This window comes from Chiloscyllium plagiosum, chromosome 35 (assembly GCF_004010195.1).
Source record: "Chiloscyllium plagiosum isolate BGI_BamShark_2017 chromosome 35, ASM401019v2, whole genome shotgun sequence".
In the NCBI taxonomy this organism is placed as follows: Eukaryota; Metazoa; Chordata; class Chondrichthyes; order Orectolobiformes; family Hemiscylliidae; genus Chiloscyllium; species Chiloscyllium plagiosum.
Genome location: NC_057744.1, coordinates 494,799 through 516,007, shown reverse-complemented (window position 1 = coordinate 516,007; position 21,209 = coordinate 494,799). Strand labels below are relative to the sequence as shown.

Genomic DNA, 21,209 nt, shown 5'->3' with positions numbered 1-21,209 from the left:
AAAGTCTCCATCAAATTTCTGCCATACGATGACACACAACCATAATTATCCATAACCAAACAACATTTTCAATCATAGAAGGATAACAGGGTCACTGATAATGGAACTGACAGGAGTGCTTGATGGGACAGTGTGGAGAAAGCTTTACTCTGTATCTAACTCTGTGCTGTTCCTGTTTGGAAATGTTCGACAGGGACAGTGTCAAGGGAGTTTTACAGTATATCTAACCCCATGCTATTACTATCCTGGAAGTGTCTGATGGGGGACAAGGCAGAAGGAGATTTACTCTGTATCTAACCCATGTTATCACTGTTCTGGAAGTGTTTGATACTCATTTTTGGATTTGTGACATGAACAGTGGACCTTAGGTATTGGAAATACACAATGACCCAAGCAACTCTGTTAGTAACTAATTGTCTACTCCCGTTTGATTGCTGAATTTTAATAAACATTGATGCTGGGGTAAAACAGACAAGATTCCATAATTTTATGTAGTTTTCTATTAAACACTAGTCATGGCTTGAATCATGTGACTCACCTGCAGCTGCCGGATCTCAGTGTCCAGCATGTTTCTCAGGATTTCAACTTTCTGATTGTGTACAAGGGTGTCTTCCTATAGCAAATGAAGGGAAAGAAATCATACTGTTACAGCTCAGTGTTTGCTCCACTGAATTAATTAAAACCATCAAAGTTATTAGAAAGAAGCACTGCTGATCTCACAGACAGAATTACAGAGATGCTGAAATATATACACATTAAATGGACACAGAGGTACAAAGATTTTCATTTCACCTTCCCTGAAGCAACAGATACTCCAGTGTGATTTGGGTATTATGGCACATTGTTTACGTACAGTTCACTCCTGTTGCTGGAACAGCTCAATGCCCTGCATTGACAGAGGTTCCTGCTTATTCAGTGTTTTTTGTAGCAGAATTCCTCAAATATCACCAATGAAGAAGGTAGCATTGAATCATTTCCACCATCTCTCCATCCAGCAGAAACCCAGTCTCTTACTCCATCCAGCAATGATACACAGCCACTCCCTCTCCCGTTGGGAGCATTATCCTGACCCGGTAATGGCCTATGGCCAAACCCCTTCCCCCATCAATAGCCTATGATTCTCCCTCCCCATCTTCTCACCACTCCCCTCCCACAGGAGTTATCTGGGGAGGCTGACTGCTCCCCGGTGTTATTCTTGGGGATGTCAAGAATGAAACTTAATTTGCACAAGACTTGATCAGGATTTCTGCAATTCAGAAGGTGCTGATCAGACACAGCCCATTTCACACAACATCATACGCTGGGTGAACCTGAGGCCACACGAAGTCTTGTGTGAATCACATGTTCCTTTGGTCAATATCGATTAAAAATAAAACTCTACACACTTACCGCCACAGGCATGGGGCTGGTGATCCTGTCTGGGCAGCTGCTACTTGAAGAATATGGGGAGAAGGTTGGATTTGGGGATATTGCTCCTTGTTGGCCAGGAAAGAAGAAAGCCCCAGGATCTCCATCGGTTGCTGAGAATGGGATCTGCGGAGACCCGGGCGGACGACCCAAGACTGTGAGGGCCACATATGACCCAGCTAGTGACAGAGAACAAAACAGAACATACGTCACAAAATCCACTAGCCATTACCATCTCTGACTGAAACAGATTACCTGGTCATGAGACTCATGTGGTAGGACCGTGCTATGATGTCTACTGATTACCCTGTTGTTTCCTGTACTACAATATGGATTGCATTGTTAAAAACACAACATTTCACTGGCCCTAAAACATATCAAGGTCATTTTCTGATGTTATAAGAATACAAGCTTCTTCTTGGGCTCAACAGTTATTCAGCCCTGAAAAAGCATGCAATTCGGGGACAGTAGGCTAATTCAGCCTCTCCAGCATACTCTGTCAATCAATACAATTATAGTGCACTTTCCTGTTTAGATCCATTACTGTCACCTCCCTTGTTCATCGAAAATCTACCTCAGCTTTAAAAATACAATGACCCCCAACTCCACCAGACTCTGGTTCTCGTCTCCCACAAGAGGAAACATTCTTTTAGCATCCACATTGTCAAATGCCTCAGAATTTTGCACATTTTAATAAAATCATCTCATCCTTCTGAACTCCAATGGATACAGGCCCCGCCTGTCCAAAGTTTCCTCAAAATAATCCCTTCATCACAGGAATCAGTTGAGCGAACGTTCTCCGAACTGCTTTTCTCACATTTATATCCCTACTTAAGTAAGGAGTTCAAAAGTGTACACAGTGCTCCAGCTGTGATTTTACCAAGGCGTGATACAACAGTAGTAAAACATTCATACTTTCATATTCCATTTCCTTTGCAAGAAACAACTAGAAAGTTATGGTTTTCCTAAATCATTTGATGTGCCTGTCAACAAGACTTTGGTGATTTAAGTACTAGGACTCCGAGATTCCCCCATTCCTGCACACTCTTGCCATTTAACAATATGCTGCTTTTCTACTTTTACTGTCATCACATTATTCCATATTATACACATTTATTGAAGGGAGAAAATTACACTCAAATTTCCTAAACCATAGAATCTCAGAGCTATCCATGCAGCTGCTTCACAGAAAGCTTTAGGACAAAGTGAGGCTGCTTAGCATAGACCAATCTGCAGCTGGACAACTACAGGTATAAATACAAGACTCGGTAAGGCTCAGTATGTAAAACTAGCGAATCACTCAGAAGTAACGCTATGTAAAACAGCTTTCCAAATATGCAGCTCAGTTAGCGAGTTTTGAGAAGATTTGTAGCTCAGGTTGAGGCACTGGATGTAGGTTTACTAGCTGAGCTGTAAGGTTCATTTTCAGAAGGTTCGTCCAGACGCTCACTGAAGAGGTTACCTAGTATGGTGACGAAATGTCCAAAAATGAACCTTCCAGCTCAGCAAGCAAATCTACATCCATGCAGCTCAGTTTCATCTTCAGGAGTTTAGTGTTACCTCTCAGTCTTTATCTATTTTTCAGCTCAGCTCAAATACAAAAAGCACCCATCCATCTGCAGGACACCACCACATACATTTGGCAAACGGCTTCCAAGGAAGGATCCAGGGAGCACCATGCTGGCAAAGGATCAGTGCCAAGTGATTGCTGTATTGGTACAGTGTCATGTTTCAGATGAGTTTTTTTTTACTCATTTGTGGGACTTGGGCATCATTGGCTGGGCCAGCATTGATAGCCCATCCCTATTTGCCCTTGAGAAGGTGGTGGTGAGCTGCCTTCTTGAATTACCACAGTCCACTTGCTGTGGGTTGACCCACAGTGTCAGTAGAGAGGGAATTCCAGGATTCTGACCCAACCACTGTGAAGGAACTGCGGTATACTTCCAAGTGGTGAGTGACTTGGAGTGGAACTTGTAGGTGGTGGTGTTCACAAGTACCTGCTGCCCTTGTCCTTCTAGATGGAAGTGGTCATGGGTTTGTAAGGTGCTGTCTAATGAAGATGAAATGTTGAACTCTGATCGTGTTTCTGAAACTTAACACTTCCAAAACCTTATTCAAAGTGGAAAATGCATTCAAACAAATAAACATGCCACTACTTTCCCAAGATTACATCTATCTTTGCAAATCACTTACCAAGTATTCAGTAATACCAGATGAACAATGTGTCAGATGAAAATTGAGGGTGGGGTTGCCTGACTTATCTCACCACATGCCATTGCGTGCATTCTGTATCTCTCTAGATTGCAAATGTTGGGATAGCCATTGTCTACTAGAATTTGGGGAGACAGGTCATAGGTCGTTGCTCACTTACATTTGATTAACCGGACCACTTCTACATGGTTTGAGTGTGTCACCAGTGATCCATTAACCTGTAGAAATAAAACCTTTATTAAACTTTGTCAAGTATTTGCTAATACAATAATGTCGGAAATACTGGCCTCAAAACACTGTCTTGCATTTATAAGGGAAAGATAAAACCATCAAAAGAGTTCTTGATCCAACCAGAGTCTACAACTAATTGACCAGTTCACTCATTCAGAAGCCATGGATCCTTTTTGCAAGATTTGTAGCTCAGGTTGAGGTTTAGGGTGTAGGTTTGCTCACTGAGCTGTAGGTTTGATATCCAGACGTTTCATTACCTGGCTAGGTAACATCATCAGTGGCAACCTCCAAGTGAAGCGAGCTGTTGTCTCCTGCTTTTTATTTATATCTTTCTCCTGGATGGGGTTCCTGGGGTTTGTGGGATGTCATTTCCTGTTCGTTTTCTGAGGGGTTGATAGATGGCATCTAGATCTATGTGTTTGTTTATGGTGTTGTGGTTGGAGTGCCAGGCTTCTAGGAATTCTCTGGCATGTCTTTGCTTAGCCTGTCGCAGGATAGATGTGTTGTCCCAGTCAAAATGGTGGTTTTTTCATCTGTGTGTAGGGCTATGAGGGAGAGAGGGTCATGTCTTTTTGTGGCTAGCTGGTGTTCGTGTATCCTGGTTGTTAACTTTCTTCCCGTTTGTCCTACGTAGTGTTTGTGGCAGTCCTTGCATGGAATTTTGTAGATGACGTTGGTTTTGTCCATGGGTTGTACTGGATCTTTTAAGTTTGTTAGTTTTTGTTTGAGAGTGTTGGTGGGTTTGTGAGCCACTAGGATTCCGAGGGGGATTAGTAGTCTGGCTGTCATTTCTGAAACTTCTCTGATGTATGGTAAGGTGGTTAGAGTTTCTGGCTGTGTTTGGTCTGCTTGTCGTGGTTTGTTCTTGGTTTGTAGTTCTCCATTGTCCTTTCTTTCGACTGTGACGTCCAGGAATGTGAGTTTGTTGTCAGTTTCTTCCTCCTTGGTGAACTTTATGCCTGTGAGGGTGTTGTTAATGATGTTAAATGTCTCTGCTATCTTGTTTCGTTTTGTGATGACAAAGGTGTCATCTACATAGCGGACCAGATTTTTGGTTTGATGGTTGGTAGCACTGTTTGTTCTAGTCTTTACATTACTGCTTCTGCTATGAATCCTGATAGCGGAGATCCCGTGGGTGTGCCATTTCGACTGGGACAACACATCTATCCTGGGACAGGCTTAGCAAAGACATGCCAGAGAATTCCTAGAAGCCTGGCACTCCAACCACAACGCCATAAACAAACACACAGATCTAGATGCCATCTATCAACCCCTCAGAAAACGAACAGGAAATGACATCACCGCAAACCCCAGGAACCCCATCCAGGAGAAAGATATAAATAGAAAGCAGGAGACAACAGCTTCGCTTCACTTGGAGGTTGCCACTGATGATGTTACCTAGCCAGGTAATGAAACGTCTGGATATCAAACCTACAGCTCAGTGAGCAAACCTACACCCTAGAGCCAAGGATCCAACAGGGGTCCTGACACATGGCAAAAAACAGTAGATGCTAGGAATGTTAAATAAAAACAGAAAATGCTGGAAACATTCAGGACCTGAAAGTTAACACTGTTCTCACTCCACACACACAGCCAGAGCTGCTGAGAATATCCAGAATATAGTCTTCATTCCTGCTTCTGACTGGAAACTTTGCTCCAGTTTGCAATAGCATGATCAAATGCGGTTGCAATGACTCCATAGGAAAGGCCTGCTGACACTGTCCTGGCTCAAACAGAAACTGGGTACAGATCTACCCCAGCGACTAAACTGAGGGAATATAACAATCGCAAACAATTGACATTCCCAAAAAAAAAGCAAGAGGGCACACGAGATCCTGGAATCATTGTGACGGGGAGCTTTCTGAATACTTGGAAGTGTATGGCAAAATACAGCAAAGTCAGCATTGAGGTTTCATTAAGGAGAGGTCATGCCTGAAAAATCTGCTAGAATTATTTGAGGAAGAATTATCAAGCAAGTTACACCAAGGACAGCCAATAGATGTTATCTACCTGGACTTCAATAAGGCCTTTGACAAGGTGCCACACAGGAGGCTACTGAGTAAGATAAGAGCCTATGATGTCAGAGGCAAGGTGCTAGCACGGATAGAAGCTTGGCTGTTTGGCAAGAAGCAGAGAGTGGGGATAAAAGGGTTCTCAGGATGGCACCCAGTGACAAGCAAGGCTCAGCATCGGGACCACAATTTTTCACTTTATATGTTAACGATCTAGATGAAGGCACTGAGAGCATTCTGGCAAAGTTTACTGATAATACAAAGATAGGTAGAGAGACAGGCAGCATTCAGGAGGTGGGAGGGCTGTAGAAGGATTTGGATTTGGACAGGTTAGGAGAGTGGGTAAAGAAGTGGCAGATGGAGTACAATGTAGGAAACTGAGAGGTCATGCACTTTGGTAGGAAGATATAGGCACTGAGTATTTTCTAAATGGGGAGAAAATTCAGAAGTCTGAAGTGCAAAGAGACTTGGGAGTTCTAGTCCAGAATTCTCTCAAGGTAAACTTGCTAGTTGAGTCAGTAATTAGGAAGGCAAATGCAATGATGGTATTTATTTTGAGAGGACTTGAATATAAAAGCAGGGATGTACTTCTGAGGCTCTATAAGGCTCTGGTCAGACCACATTTGGAGTATTGTATGCAGTTTTGAGCCCCATATCTCCGGAAGGGTGTACTGGCCCTGGAATGTGTTCAGAGGAGGTTCACGAGAATGGTCTCAGGAATGAAAAGCTTAACATATGATGAAAGTTTGAGGACTCTTGTCTATACTTAACAGAGTTTAGTAGGATGATGGGGGATCTAATTGAAACATACAGAATACTGAATGGCCTGGACAGAGTAGATGTTGGGAAGATGTTTCCATTGGTAGGAGAGACTAGGACCCAAAGGCATCGCCTTAGAGTAAAGGGAAAGCTTTTTAGAACAGAGATAAGCGGAAACTTCATCAGCTGGAGAGTGGTGAATCTATGGAATTCATGGTCACAGAAGGCTGGTGGAGGCCAGATCATTCAGTATATTTAAGATTGAGATAGATAGGTTCTTGAGTATCAAGGGGATCAAGGATTATGGGGAGAAAGTGGGAAAATGGGGCTGAGAAACCTATTAGCCATGATTGAATGGAGGAGCAAACTCAATGGGCTGAATGGCCTAATTTCCGCTCCTATGCCTTATGGTCTTATAAGATTGATGATGGCAGAGTAGTTGACGTTGTTTACTTGGACTTTAGTAAAGCCTTTGACAATAGTCTGCACAGTAGGCTAACTAGTAAAGTTTGATCACGAGATTCAGGGTGAACTTATCAACTGGATACAAAACTGGCTTAACGGCACGAGAGAGAGAGAGAGAGAGAGAGAGAGATGGAGGTTTGGTTTTGGTGTTCAACAGGGATCAGTGCTGTGTGAACTTCTGTCATTTATATAAATGATTTATATGAGAATACAGAAGGCAGGCTTCTGTCATTTATATAAATGATTTATATGAGAATACAGAAGGCAGGCTTAGTAAGTTTGGAGATGACAGCAAAATTAGTGGTACAGTAGACAGTGAAGAAGGTTATCTAAGATTACAAAGGGATCTTGACCAATCAGATCAATGGGCTGAAGAGTAGCAGATGGAGTTTAATTTGGATAAATGTGAGGTGTTACATTTTGGTAAAACAAACAAGGGCTGAACTTACATAATTAAAATTACGGCCTTGGGTAGTGTTGTAGAACAGAGAATCCTAGGGGTTCAGGTACAGAATTCTTTGAAACATCATGTATAGATAGGGTGGTTAAGAAGACAGTTAGTACACTTGCCTTCATTGGTCAGACCTGTGAGTATAGGGGTTGGGACGTTATGTTGAGGTTGTACAAGCTGTTGGTGAGGCCTCTTCTGGAGTACTGTGTCCAGTTCTGGTCTCCCTGATATTATTAAACTGGAAAGGGCTCAGAAGGTACTTACTAGATATTGTCGGGAAAGGAGGGTTTAAGTTATAAGGAGAGGCTATACAGACTTTTTTCAGTGGAATGTAGGAGGTTGAGGGGCAACCTTATATTGTTGATTTATAAAATCATGAGGGGCATAAACAAGGTGAATGACAGAGAAGAAAGATTTTAAAAAGACATGAGGGGCACCACAGCAAGATATTGTAACATTACTTGGACCACGCAAATAATACATCAGAATGGATGATATGCCTCACCTTAATAATTCTGTCTCCTTGCTGCACACCTGCCCGAACAGCTGCCCCATCTGTCAAAGAAATACATGGAGAATTAAAACAGAACCTGCACACATCAACCATCAATCCTGCTTCAGAAACTGGATACTGTTTACAGATGTTTCAAATTATATTTGCACAGATCAGGGAGAGAACATTTAAATTAGGGAGAAAATTGCCTCCAAATAAGAGAAAACTTTGCGAAGTGTGTAGTTGGTACAAAATTACCCTCTTTGACGGACTGGACAAATACAGGATTATCGCCACTGACTGTCAGACCAAATCCATTCTCATCTCTCTGGATTATGACACAGCGTTGAACCAGGCCTGGGTAAAATGAAATAGCAGAAATCAGTGAGAAACTTCCTGAAGTGCTGTCACTCAAAGCAAAGAAATCTGAGCTGGGAGCTGATGTCATGATCCCAGAACATCAAAACATAATCAACCTAAGCAGCGGAATGAACATCCCTCCCAAACTATCCTTTCCAACCTCGTTTGAAGTCCATAGTTACCTCCAGCGCACACAATATGCCTCATTAAGAATGCAGGAACTGGCGGATGGCCCTGCTCTGCCACTCAATAAAATCAAGGCTCATTTTCTACTTCCATTCCATTCTCCTACAATACCTCCTTTACCCAAAATGTGACAATCTTCACTTGAATATGCTCAATGTGAACATCTACAGATCTAAAATGTACAGAAATACAAAGATTCACACTTCTTCCAATGAAGAACTTTCTTTTCGAATTCTCAATGTCCTTATTCTAAGTCAACAACATCCTGTTCAAGATATCCCAATTTCAGCAACCCCGCTTTGACATCATCCTTTGGGAGACAATTAGTTCAACAATTTAACCTGTACTCAATGGATGTTGATTTGATCATGTTTCAGATAGTAACATCTCAATCTGAGAGTGTGGCAGACCTGACAGCATTTGATATTTTTAGGATGGGAGGGAGACTAAATCTAGTTAGTAACAGTTGGCAAAGCATTGTACACAATGAACTGAAATGAGGAAGAGATTCAGCCGTCTGCATAACTCCTTCCTCAGCACCACCAAGCTTGCTTTATTAAAGAGAAGTATGCAATGACATGCTGCAATTCTGTGAATGCTGAATCTCCATACACATCTCACCGCTATTCAGCAATAAAACAGCTGCTATCTGAACCCAGAGCCCAAAGAACAGAATCCACTCAATTAATGCATCAATGACTGGTTCTCTGAAGAGATATCCATCATGTGGGTGGCCTGCAGATAGCAATTCACCAGAAATGGGGGAAAAGGATCAACAGTACAGATACACTGATGAATGAATTGCCAAATCCCTCGAGCATCAACTGTCACCATGGCTTGGGGCCATTCGCTGAGAAATAACAATACAGAAACTGCACATTTCTGCAAAACACAGGACAGTATAGAGGGGAGGAGCAAGAGAAGCTGACCATTCAAGCACCTTGTTGTTGCATTAGATTAGATTCCCTATAGTGTGGAAACAGGCCATTCCGATCAACAAGTCCACACCGACCATCCGAAGAGTAACCCACCCAGATCCATTCCCCCTGAATGATGCACCTAACACTATGGGCAATTTAGCATGGCCAATTCACCTGCCCTGCACATCTTTGGATTTGGGAGGAAACCAGAGCACCCGGAGCAAACCCACACAGACACAGGGAGAACGTGCAAACTCCATACAGACAGTTGCCGGAGGCGGGAATCAAACCCGGGTCCCTGGCGCTGTGAGGCAGCAGTGCTAACCACTGCGCCAATGTGCCACATCTTGCATTTAAACCATTAAGCTGACTGACTGCCGACAATGTGCACTTGGGATCTGCATGTTTTTGTCACAATCAAACTGCTCACTTTGGGTCCGATGGTGCAGCAGTAATTGTACTTCTGGCCCATGAGGTCAGGTTCAAGTCCCACCCGTTTTGGAGGGATGTCATAATATGTCCAAATATTGCTTCAAAATACCTTTTCGAACTCAACAGTGAATAACTAATCCCCAGTCATTGAAATGCTGGTGCAGAAAATAGGCTCTTGCCTTCAGTTGTGTCTTACCTGTCGGGTCAAACTCATATAGAGGAGATTTCTCAGAGTTCTTTTTGTCATGCTTCTTATCAGGTGACAGATCCTTGTTCAATATACTTCCTTGCCTGTGACAAAACAGTGCAATCAATATAATCAGATCACAACAACAAGCACCCGCTTGTGGATATTATGTAAATTGCACCTCCACTGCAGCTTCTCTCACATTGTGCAAACTGCACAGCCTCTCTTTAGAAAGTGAAATTGTCTTTGCTCTAACACTAATCTTTGGCCGTAACTGCAATTCCATGCCTGCTCTGTAACTAGTTAGTAACATGTCAATCCCAAACATTAAAAATTAATGACAGAGCAGTAAGAGTCCTCTGGAGGGTAGAATTCAATGATTCAAAACCTTGAGTGAAGACACTTCATATTCAGTTCTAAACAGGGACAAACACAAGAATGTACAAGTTAGGAGTAGACAATCAGCGCCTGAAACTTGTTTCACCATTCAATAAGATCATGGTTTATCTGATTGTCGCCTCAAATGTAATTTCTGACTAACCCCGACAACCTTTTTAGATCAGAATCTATTGATCTTGGTTTTAAAAATATTCAATAACTCTGCCTCCTGCACTGTGGGGCAGAGAGTTTCACAAGCTCTAAACCCTTAGGAAAATTATCTCATCTCCATTAATGGGAGACAAAATATTTTTAAATGGGAGACAAATCTTCTCACAAACTTTGAAAATATTTTTAAATTGTGTTCCCTTGTTCTAGCCTCAGCTGTAAGGGAAACATCCTTTCAACATCCAGCCTTAAAGTCCCATCATAATCTACTATTTCAATAAGACTACTGCCATTCTTCTCGACTCCAGAGAATACAGTTTCATTCTAAACAATCTCACCACACAGCAAGGTCGCCTCATCCCAGGAATCAGTCCCATAAATCACCTATTAACACACTCATATTCCTCCTCAGATGAAATGAGATCGCAACTGCAAACTGTATTCAGTGTGTCACACCAAAGTTCAACATAATCTCAGCAAAACTTTTAGTTGTGCACAACAATCCCCTTGAAATAAAGGCTAACTTATAATTTCTTTCTCTGATTCCTTACTGTATATGTGGTGGTTATACAAAGACTGGAAATTAGGCAGGGCAGGTGAATGATATGTTAGTGGGGGGAGCACTTTGGGGCGAGAAACCATAATTCTATCAGTTTTAAAATAGTAATGGAAAAGGATAGACCAGATCTAAAAGTTGAAGTTCTAAATTGGAGGAAGGCCAATTTTGATGGTATTAGGTAACAACTTTCAAAAACTGATTGGGGGCAGATGTTCACAGGTAAAAGAACAGCTGAAAAATGGGAAACCTTCAAAAATGAGATAACAAGAGTTCAGAGACAGCATATTCCTGTTAGGGTGAAGGGCTGGTAGGTATAGGGAATGCTGGATGACTAGAGAAATTGAGGTTTTGGTTAAGAAAAGGGAAGCATATGACAGGTATAGACAGGAGGGATCGAGTGAGTCCTTAGAGTATAAAGGCAGTAGGAATATACTGAAGAGGAAAATCAGGAGGGCAAAAAGGGAACAAGAGACAGCTTTGGCAAATAGGGTTAAGGAGAATCCAAAGAGTTTTCATAAATACATTAAGGACAAAAGGGTAACGAGGGAGAGAATAGGGCCCCTCAAAGATCAGCATGGCAGCCTACGTGTGGAGCCGCAGGAGATACTAAGCGAGTATTTTGCATCAGTGTTTACTGTGGAGAAGGACATGGAAGATATAGAAAGTGGGGAAATAGATGGCAACATCTCAAAAAATATCCATATTACAGAGGTGGTGATGCTGGATGTCTTAAATCCCCAGGACTCCACGTTCTCCCCGTGTTGGCGTGGGTTTCCTCCGGGTGCTCCGGTTTCCTCCCACAGTTCAAAGATGTGCAGGTCAGGTAAATTGGCCACGCTAAATTGCCCGTAGTGTTAGGTAAGGGGTAAATGCAGGGGTATGGATGGGTTGCGCTTCGGCGGGGCGGTGTGGACTTGTTGGACCGAAGGGCCTGTTTCCACACTGTAAGTAATCTAATCTAACAGACCTGATCAGATGTACCCTTGAACTCTGTGGGAAGCTAGGGAAGTGATTGCTGAGCCTCTTACTGAAATACTTGTATCATCGATAGTCACAGGGGAGGAGATGGAAGACTGGAGATTGGCTAACGTGGTGCCACTGTTTAAGAAAGGCGGTAAGGAAAAGCCAGGAAACGATAGACTAGTGAGCCTGACATCTGTGGTGGGCAAGTTGTTGGAGGGAATTCTGAGGGACAGGATTTACATGTACTTGTAAAGGAAAGGTGTTCGACAAGGTTTGTCACGGTAGGCTGCTCAGCAAGGTTAGATCTCATGGAATACAGGGAGAACTAGCCATTTGGATACAGAACTGGCGCCAAGGTAGAAGACAGAGGGTGATGACAGAGGGTTGCTTTTCAGACTGGAGGCCTGTGACCAGTGGTTTGCCACAAGGATCGGTGTTGGATCCACTGCTTTTCATCATTGACATAAATGATTTGGATGTGAACTTAGGAGGTGTACTCAGTAAGTTCGCAGATGACACCAAAATTGGAGGGGTATGGGCCAAGTGCTGACAAATAGGATTAGATTAGGTTGGATATCTAGTCAGCATGCACAATTTAGACCGAAGGATCCGTTTCTGTGCTGTACATCTCTAGGATTTCTCAGTCTCTACATATACCAACATTTACTAGCCTCTCACCATTTAAAAATCAGATGGCTTCGGTGCTGTACCTACCAAAGTAGAAAACTTCACATTTCCCCTCATTATATATCCATTTGTCACATTCTTCGCCACTCCATCTGCTTGTATCCCAGATCCTCCCTCTGTCTGTGTCTACTTCACAGCTAATTCTCCCATTTAACATTGCTTCATTAGTAAAACCTGGATACATAACAATCCCTCCTCTTAACCAGGTCATTAAAATATGTTGAAAATAGTTGAGACTCTGCTAACTCAAAGTTAACAAAAAGCTAATGGAACATATTGCAGGGACAAGTCCTTTTGCCTTTCATGTCTGTGTCGATCATGATGCCACTCTCAGCTAATCTCATCTGCCTGACATGATCCTTAATCCCTCTATTCCCTGTTCATATGTCTGTCTAAACTGCTTATAAATGTTATTATAGTTCCTTTACCACCTCCCTTACCTCTCTCGGTAAAAATATTTGCCTCACACATCTCCTTTAAACTGTTCCCTTCTCATCTTAAATCTTTGCCTCTAGTATTTGCATTTCCATCCTGGGAAAGGGACGCTGACTATCCACACCTCTCACATTTATATACTTCTATTAGGTCACCCCTCAGCCTCTGACAGTATCAAAAACAATCTAAGTTTGCCCAACCTCTCCTCATACCTAATGCACTCCAATCTAGGCTACACCCTGGTTAACCCCTTTTTGTACCCTTTTCAAAGCCTTCAAATCTTTCCTGCAGTGTAGTGACCAGAACTGAGAACATATCCCAAATGTGGCCTAACTAGAAACTTATGTAACTGTAACATGACTTTCATACTCAATCCTCTAACCGATAAAGGCAACTATGCCATTCACCTGCTCTACCACCTCATCCACTTCTGTTACCACTTTCAGGAAACTATGGACTTGCAGCCCAAGTTCCCTCTGAATATCAATGTGTCTAGGTTAAACTCCATCTGCCATTTCTCCACCCAACTTTCCAACTGATCAATCTCTTGCTGTATCCTTTGGCAACCTTCCTCACTATCAACAACTCAACTAACTTTTGAGTTGTCTGCAAACTTAGTCATCAGACCCAACTACATTTTCATCCAAATCATTTATATATCCAAAATGGAGGACGGGAAAAATTTCTGGCTGTAACAGCTGTTCCTTTTTTAGAGGTATTTTAGGTGCTAGAGGAGATTTCCTCGAATTCCAGGAGCAGCAATTACTGTTTTATATGCTGTTGCATTGTTTTCGAACTTTGGAAACAAAAAGTCAAAACAACAGCAGTTTTAAAAGGGAGAAGAGCAGGCAAAGGAAGCACATGGTGAGGTCAGTGCAGGGGAGAGAGAGAGAGAGAGAGAAAAAGAGAAAGAAACTGACACTGCCTTTGCTGTTTGAATTCATGGATCACTGGACATCGGAGTGCATCTGGGAAAATTAACAAACAAACTGTGAAATTCACAACTGATCTTTGAGGGACTGTTGGGCAAAGTTCACAGCACAGAATCAAATAAGTTAAGCGTTTTTTAAGTGTGGGCTACAGAGAATCTGCAGTAGTGAGTAGAGTGGGATTATATGTTTTTGGAGCTATGTCTCTTGATTAAACTTAAAATATAAGCCATAACTATTAATTAACCTGGCACAGTGTTTATGGGGGGAATAAGACGGTGTTAATTTCTGGTTCTGTAGATTGTGAAGGAGCAAAAATGGCCTTTAATAGAGTGATATGTACTTCTTGTCAGATGTGGGAGTTTAAAGAGAGAGTTTAAGGGTTACTGCGGATTATATCTGCCATAAATGCTGTTTGCAGCAAATTTTATCAGATCGAGTGGATCGGTTGGAGAGACAGTTAGAAGCGATGAGGAATTTGCAACAGCAACAGCATGTGATGGATGGCAGTTATAGGAAGGGGGGAAAGTCTCAGATACAGTCACATAGATGGGTTAACTCAGGAATGGTAAGAGAGGTAGGCACCTACTGCAGGAGTCTTTTGTGGATATACCCATTTCAAACAGGTATGCAGTTTTGGAAAATGTAGGGGGTGATGGATTCTCAGGGGAACGTAGCACAAACAGCCAAGTTTCTGATATTGAGACTGGCTCTAATGCAACGAGGGGTACCTCGGGTTCCAAGAGATCAATTATGTTAGGGGATTCTCCAGTCCGAGGTACAGACAGACGTTGCTGTGGCCAGCAGCGAAAAAGCAGAATGGTGTGTTGTTTCCCTGGTGCCAGGATCAAAGATGTCTCAGGGAGGGTGCATAATGTTCTCACAGGGGAGAGGGGCCAGCAAGAGGTCATTGTCCACATTGGAACCAACGACACAGGAAGGGAAAAGGTCGAGATTCTGAAGGGAGATTACAGAGAGTTAGGCAGAAATTTAAAAAGGAGGTCCTCAAGAGTAGTAATATCTGGATTACTCCCAGTGCTACGAGCTAGTGAGGGCAGGAATAGGAGGATAGAGCAGATGAATGCATGGTTGAGGAGTTGGTTATGGGAGAAGGATTCACATTTTTGAATCATTGGAATCTCTTTTGGGGTAGGAGTGATAATAATGACGGATTGCACATAAATTGGAAGAGGACTAATATACTGGCAGGGAAATTTGCTGGAGCTGCTCAGGAGGATTTAAACTAGTAAGGTGGGGGGGTGGGACCCAGGGAGATAGTGAGGAAAGAGGTCAATCTGACACTGGTACAGTTGAGAACAGAAGCGAGTCAAACAGTCAGGGCAGGCAGGGACAAAGTAAGACTAACAAATTAAATTGCAATTATTTCAATGTAAGGGGCCTAACAGGGAAGGCAGATGAACTGAGGGCATGGTTAGGAACATGGGACTGCGATGTCGTAGCAATTACAGAATCATGATTCAGGGACGTGCAGGACTGGCAGCTTAATGTTCCAGGATACAAATGGTACAGGAAGGATAGAAAGGGAGGCAAGAGAGGGGGGCGGGGGGGGGGGGGTGCATTTTTGATAAAGGATAGCATTACAGCTGTGCTGAGGGAGGATATTCCCGGAAATACATCCAAGGAAGTTATTTGGGTGGAATTGAGAAATAAGAAAGGGATGATAACATTATCGACCCTCTAATAGTCAGAGGGAAATTGAGAAACAAATTTGTAAGGAGATGGCAGTTATCTGTAAGAATAATAGGGTGGTTATGATAGGGGATTTTAACTTTCCAAACATAGACTGGGACTGCCATAGTGTTAAGGGTTTAGATGGAGAGGAAATTGTTAAGTGTGTACAAGAAAATTTTCTGATTCAATATGTGGATATACCTACTCGAGAAAATGCAAAACTTGACCTACTCTTGGGACCTACTTCCTGAAGAAGGGCTCATGCCCGAAACGTCGATTCTCCTGCTCCTTGGATGTTGCCTGACCTGCTGCGCTTTTCAGCAACACATTTTCAGCTCTGATCTCCAGCATCTGCAGCCCTCACTTTCTCCTACTCTTGGGAAATAAGGCAAGGCAGGTGACTGAGGTGTCAGTGGGGGAGCACTTTCGGGCCGGCGACCATTATTCTATTAGAGTTAAAATAGTGATGGAAAAGGATAGACCAGATCTAAAAGTTGAAGTTCTAAATTGGAGAAAGGCCAATTTTGACGGTATTAGGCAAGAACTTTCAAAAGCTGATTGGAGGCAGATGTTCACAGGTAAAAGAATGGCTGGAAAATGGGAAGCCTTCAGAAATGAGATAACAAGAATCCAGAGAAAGAAAGGGTAACTAGAGAGAGAATAGGGCCCCTCAAAGATCAGCAAGGCGGCCTTTATGTGGAGCCACAGGAGACGGGGGAGATATTAAATGAGTATTTTGCATCAGTATTTACTGTGGAAAAGGATATGGAAGAGATAGAGTGTAGGGAAATAGATGGTGACATCTTGCAGAATGTCCATATTACAGAGGAGGAAGTGCTGGATGTCTTGAAAAGTGGATAAATCCCCAGGACTTGATCAGGTGCACCCCAGAACTCTGTGGGAAGCTAGAGAAGTGATTCCTGGGCCTCTAGCTAAGATATTTGTATCATCAGTAGTCACAGGTGAGGTGCCGGAAGACTGGCGGTTGGCTAACATGGTGCCACTATTTTAAAAAGGCAGTAAGGACACGCCAGGGAACCAAAGACCTGTGAGCCTGATGTCAGTGGTGGGCAAGTTGTTGGAGGGAATTCTGAGGGACAGGATGGGATGGCGTTGGGAGAATGGGATGGCGTTTTTACAGGGGGCAGGATGGGAGGAGGTGTAGTCCAGGTAGCTGTGGGAGTCGGTCGGTTTGTAGTAGATGTCCATGTTGATTCGGTCGCCTGAGATAGAAATAGAAAGGTCGAGGAAGGGGAGGGAGGAATCTGAGACTGTCCAGGTGAATTTGAGGTCGGGGTGGAAGGTGTTGGTGAAGTGGATGAACTATTCAACTTCCTCGTGGGAGCACGAGGCGGCGCCGATCTTTTCCCTGGGGTCAGGGAGTCCAGAACTAGAGGGCATAGGTTTAGGGTGAGAGGGGAAAGATATAGAAGAGATCTATGGGGCAGCTTTTTCCGCACAGAGGGTGGTATTTGTGTGGAATGAGCTATCAGAATAAGTGGTGGGAGGCTGGTACAATTGCAACATTTAAGAGGCATTTGGATGGGTATATGAATAGGAAGGGTTTGGAGCGATATGGGCCGGGTGCTGGCAGGTGGGACCAGATTGGGTTGGGATATCTGGTCGGCATGGACAGGTTGGACCAAAGGGTCTGTTTCCATGCTGTACATCTCTATGACTCTATGACTATTACACATAACAAATAGAGGTCCCAACACTGATCCTTGTGAAATACAACTGATCACAAACCTCTAGTCAGAAAAACACTCCTCCACAACTACCCTCTGTCTTCTACGACCAAACCAATTTTGTACCCAAATTACCAACTGACTATGGATCCCACGAGACTTAATCCTTTGGACCAGCCCACCGTGAGGGGACACAGTTTGAAAATGTTAGTTTTACAGGGGATCACAATTAAAAAGGGTAATTATACTCTCATCAGACTCCAATTTGGAGTAACAGGCTTTTGTTCTCAGTAATGCACCTCAGGAAGGATATAATGGCCTTGGAGAGCATGCAGCACAAATTCACTGGAATAACATCAATCGCTTAAAGGATTGTGAGAACAAGTCACATGGACTAGATTTGCTTCCAAAAAAGTGTTGAACATCACAGGTTACTGAATCAAGGTTTTTGACATAATTAAATATCCAAATGGAAAGATGGAGAAAAAAAAGAGTTTCCTCTGATGCGGGTAGTCGAGAATAAAAGGCCTAACTTTAGAATTACGGCGAGGCAGTTAAGGGAAACATTTCTTCACACAAAAGGGAAGTGGAAATCTCGAACTCCCAACTACAAAAGCTAGGAGTCTAAGGGAAGAGTTGGAGCTATGACGACTGAGACTTAGATTTTTGTTGGGTCATATATCAACCATAACCTAAAAGAATGCTGAGGCAGAAGATGAATAGTCCCTACCCAAGCTCTTCTGCATTTCTCAAAAGCTTCAGAACTTTGCTCAATCTCACTTTGGTGTGGAGGCAGCAGAGGAAAGATTCATTAGATTGCACAAGGCATTCCTCCCAGGGAGCAACAATGAAAGGCTGATTAAATTGGATCAATATTTTCTTGAATTTAGGAAAACAAGAGACAACTTCATTGAAATATTCAAAGTTCTTAATGAGTTTAACAGAGATGATATTTAGAAGTCACTCCCCCTAACTGGTGAATGGAGAACACAGGGGATAGTCTCAGGACAAGCAACTGATCATTTAGGAATCTGATAAGGAGAAATGTCTTCAAAGAAAAAAAAGGTTGTGAATCTTTGGAATCTTCAAGCCCAGAGGGCCGTAAGTGATCCATTGCTGAAACTACTTATGGCTGAGATAGAAAGATTTGGTGCAGAAATGGGTTAGAAAAATTGATCTGTGGTTGCAGATCAGCCACGATTGTACCAAATGACAGAACAAACTCAACAGGCTGCATGGTAAATATCTGATCCTACTTCTGATAGTTTACATTCATTCTATTGCTACAGTATTCAATAACTGCAAAAACTAAGACTGACAGAGATCACACGCCAAGCAGTTCCATTTCTAGGACAAAAACATCACTAATGCCATTAACTACAACATAGAACAGGAAAAATAATTCAATCTCATTTAAACTACTCAAACAAAACACTCAAGTCACTTAAATATTTCTTTAACCTCTTTAAAAGTCCTAGTTTCTCTGCAGTCTTCTCAAACAAAACATCATCTGAGGTTACGTCAATGAATTTCTCTTTCACCTTCTCCAAAAACAAAAAAAAGGAAGACATTGTCAATGTGGCCAAATGATTTGCACTGGATGCGAGGTGGTCTGGGAAGGTGCCGGGACCAGCAGCCTGGACAGAAAATCTAATTAGACTGACATTTTTAAGTCCCCAGCTGGTTCCTCGACATGCCAAGCCATCTAATCATGTTCATCCATTGTACTGAGAGGTCTTACCTGGGAAGTCTTCTGATGGGAAACCTGGAATGAAAGAAAGCAGCTCAGGTTAGACAAGCCAGCATTGACCATGCAGCAATTCACTCAACTCCATTTAGCAATGAACATACAATAAGACAGCACAAAAGACTCTTCTGTAGGTTATCTCCCCTCTGCTTGGCCTTTCAAAGAATTAGCAATTCATTCCATAACCCTGCATTTTCCATATTGACCTGTAACATTTTCTTTTTCAAGTACATATTGAAATTTCCTTTCAAGGGGGATTAACGAATCTGCTTCCAGTCAGTGAGGCAGAACTTTGCAGATTTCAACAACTGACTGCATTTTAAAACCAATATTCATGAAGAATATGGCAGGAGTGCACAGCCCTATGTGTTACTTGCCGCTAATGCTGTTTGGCATACCAGTAGTCCTGTGTTGTAGCTTCACCAGGTTGACACGTAATTCTGCACTCTCCATTAAATCAGGTTTGAATGCCTGGCATGATGAAATTAGTAACAGTGGGGATATGCCTGACCATGAAGTTGCAGATAGCATGAAGTACGATTCTGCTGTTGCTTATTGCCTTCAGCGCCTCACAGATGCCCAACCAAGTGCTAGATTTCTTTGAAGATTTTCCCATTTAACATACAGGTAGTGCCATACAATGTGTTGCAGAACACCTTGAATGTGAAGATGGGACTTTGTCTTCACAAATAGTGTGCCATGGTTACTCCTACCGATACTGACACGGATGGACACATCTGCAATTGATAGATAGGTGAGAACAAGTAGGTTTTTCTTTGCTGGCTCCCTCACCATCGGTCTAGCAGATACATCCTCTAGTAATTGATCAGCCCAGCCAGTAGTGGTTCTACTGACATGCTTTTGGCAATGATGTTGAAGTCTCCCACCCAGAGTAGTTCTGCACCTGTGCTTCCTCCAATCAGTGTGCAATATGATGAGTACTGAATCATTAGATGCGAAGGGATGGTACACAGTAATTGACAGGAAGTTTCTTTGTCCTTGTTTGACCTGATATCGTGAGATTTCATGGTACCCATGAGGACACCTAGGGGAATTCCTTCCCAACTATGTAATCCTGTACCACCATTTTAGTGAGCCTGCCCTGCCAGCGGAACGGTTACTAAGACATTATCATATTCACGACCATTCTGTGGGGTGGCATGGTGCCTCACAGCGCCAGCGACCCGGGTTCGACTCCAGCTTCGGGCGACTGTATGGAATTTGCACATTCTCCCCGTGTCTGCGTGGGTTTCCTCCCAAGATCCAAAGATGTGTAGGTTAGGTGAATTGCCCACGTTAAAATGCCCATAGTGTAGGTTATTAAATCAGCAGTAAATGTAGGTTACAGGAATGGGTCTGGATGGGTTGCTGTTCAGACTGCCGGTGTGGACTTGTTGGGCTGAAGAGCCTGCTTCACACTGTAGGGAATCTAATTCACAATGTCATACTGTTGCTTGACTAGTGTCTGAGGCAGGACTACCAATTGTGACAGAATCCCAAGACATTAGTAAGGAGGACACCATAGGGGTGACTGGGCAATTTTAACCGTTGTCATTTCTAGTAATTAGTTTGACATCAGATGGTCTGTCAAGTTTCATTCTTTTCTTTAAGTTTTGCAGTGTTTCGATAAGATGAAGCGATTTTCTGGGCACCCTTAGGAGGAAAGTAAGGGTTAACACAATTTTGGAAGTCTGCAGTCATATGTAGGTTACATCACATAAGAACAGTAGAACTCCTTCTTGAAACTACAAGCGAATCAGGTGGGTTTTCTACATGGTCACCATTAGGCTAGGTTTTCATGCCAGATTTTTATTGAATTCAGTTTCACCATTTACCCTGCTGGAATTCA

General features: G+C 42.7%; 1 protein-coding gene across 2 annotated transcripts in view; it reads right to left on the bottom strand.

Annotated features, from left to right (window-relative positions):
* The window catches only part of LOC122540570 (rho guanine nucleotide exchange factor 12-like), a 140,755-nt gene that overhangs the window by 94,987 nt on the left and 24,559 nt on the right, over nt 1-21,209 (bottom strand). For both annotated transcript variants that reach the window (XM_043676441.1, XM_043676442.1), the window contains exons 2-8: nt 19,355-19,378; nt 10,124-10,218; nt 8,288-8,386; nt 8,042-8,091; nt 3,779-3,836; nt 1,390-1,586; nt 539-613 (exon numbers count right to left, since the gene is read on the bottom strand). In XM_043676441.1, the coding sequence (XP_043532376.1) occupies nt 539-613; nt 1,390-1,586; nt 3,779-3,836; nt 8,042-8,091; nt 8,288-8,386; nt 10,124-10,218; nt 19,355-19,378 (598 nt within the window). The remainder of the gene's footprint in view (nt 1-538; nt 614-1,389; nt 1,587-3,778; nt 3,837-8,041; nt 8,092-8,287; nt 8,387-10,123; nt 10,219-19,354; nt 19,379-21,209) is intronic.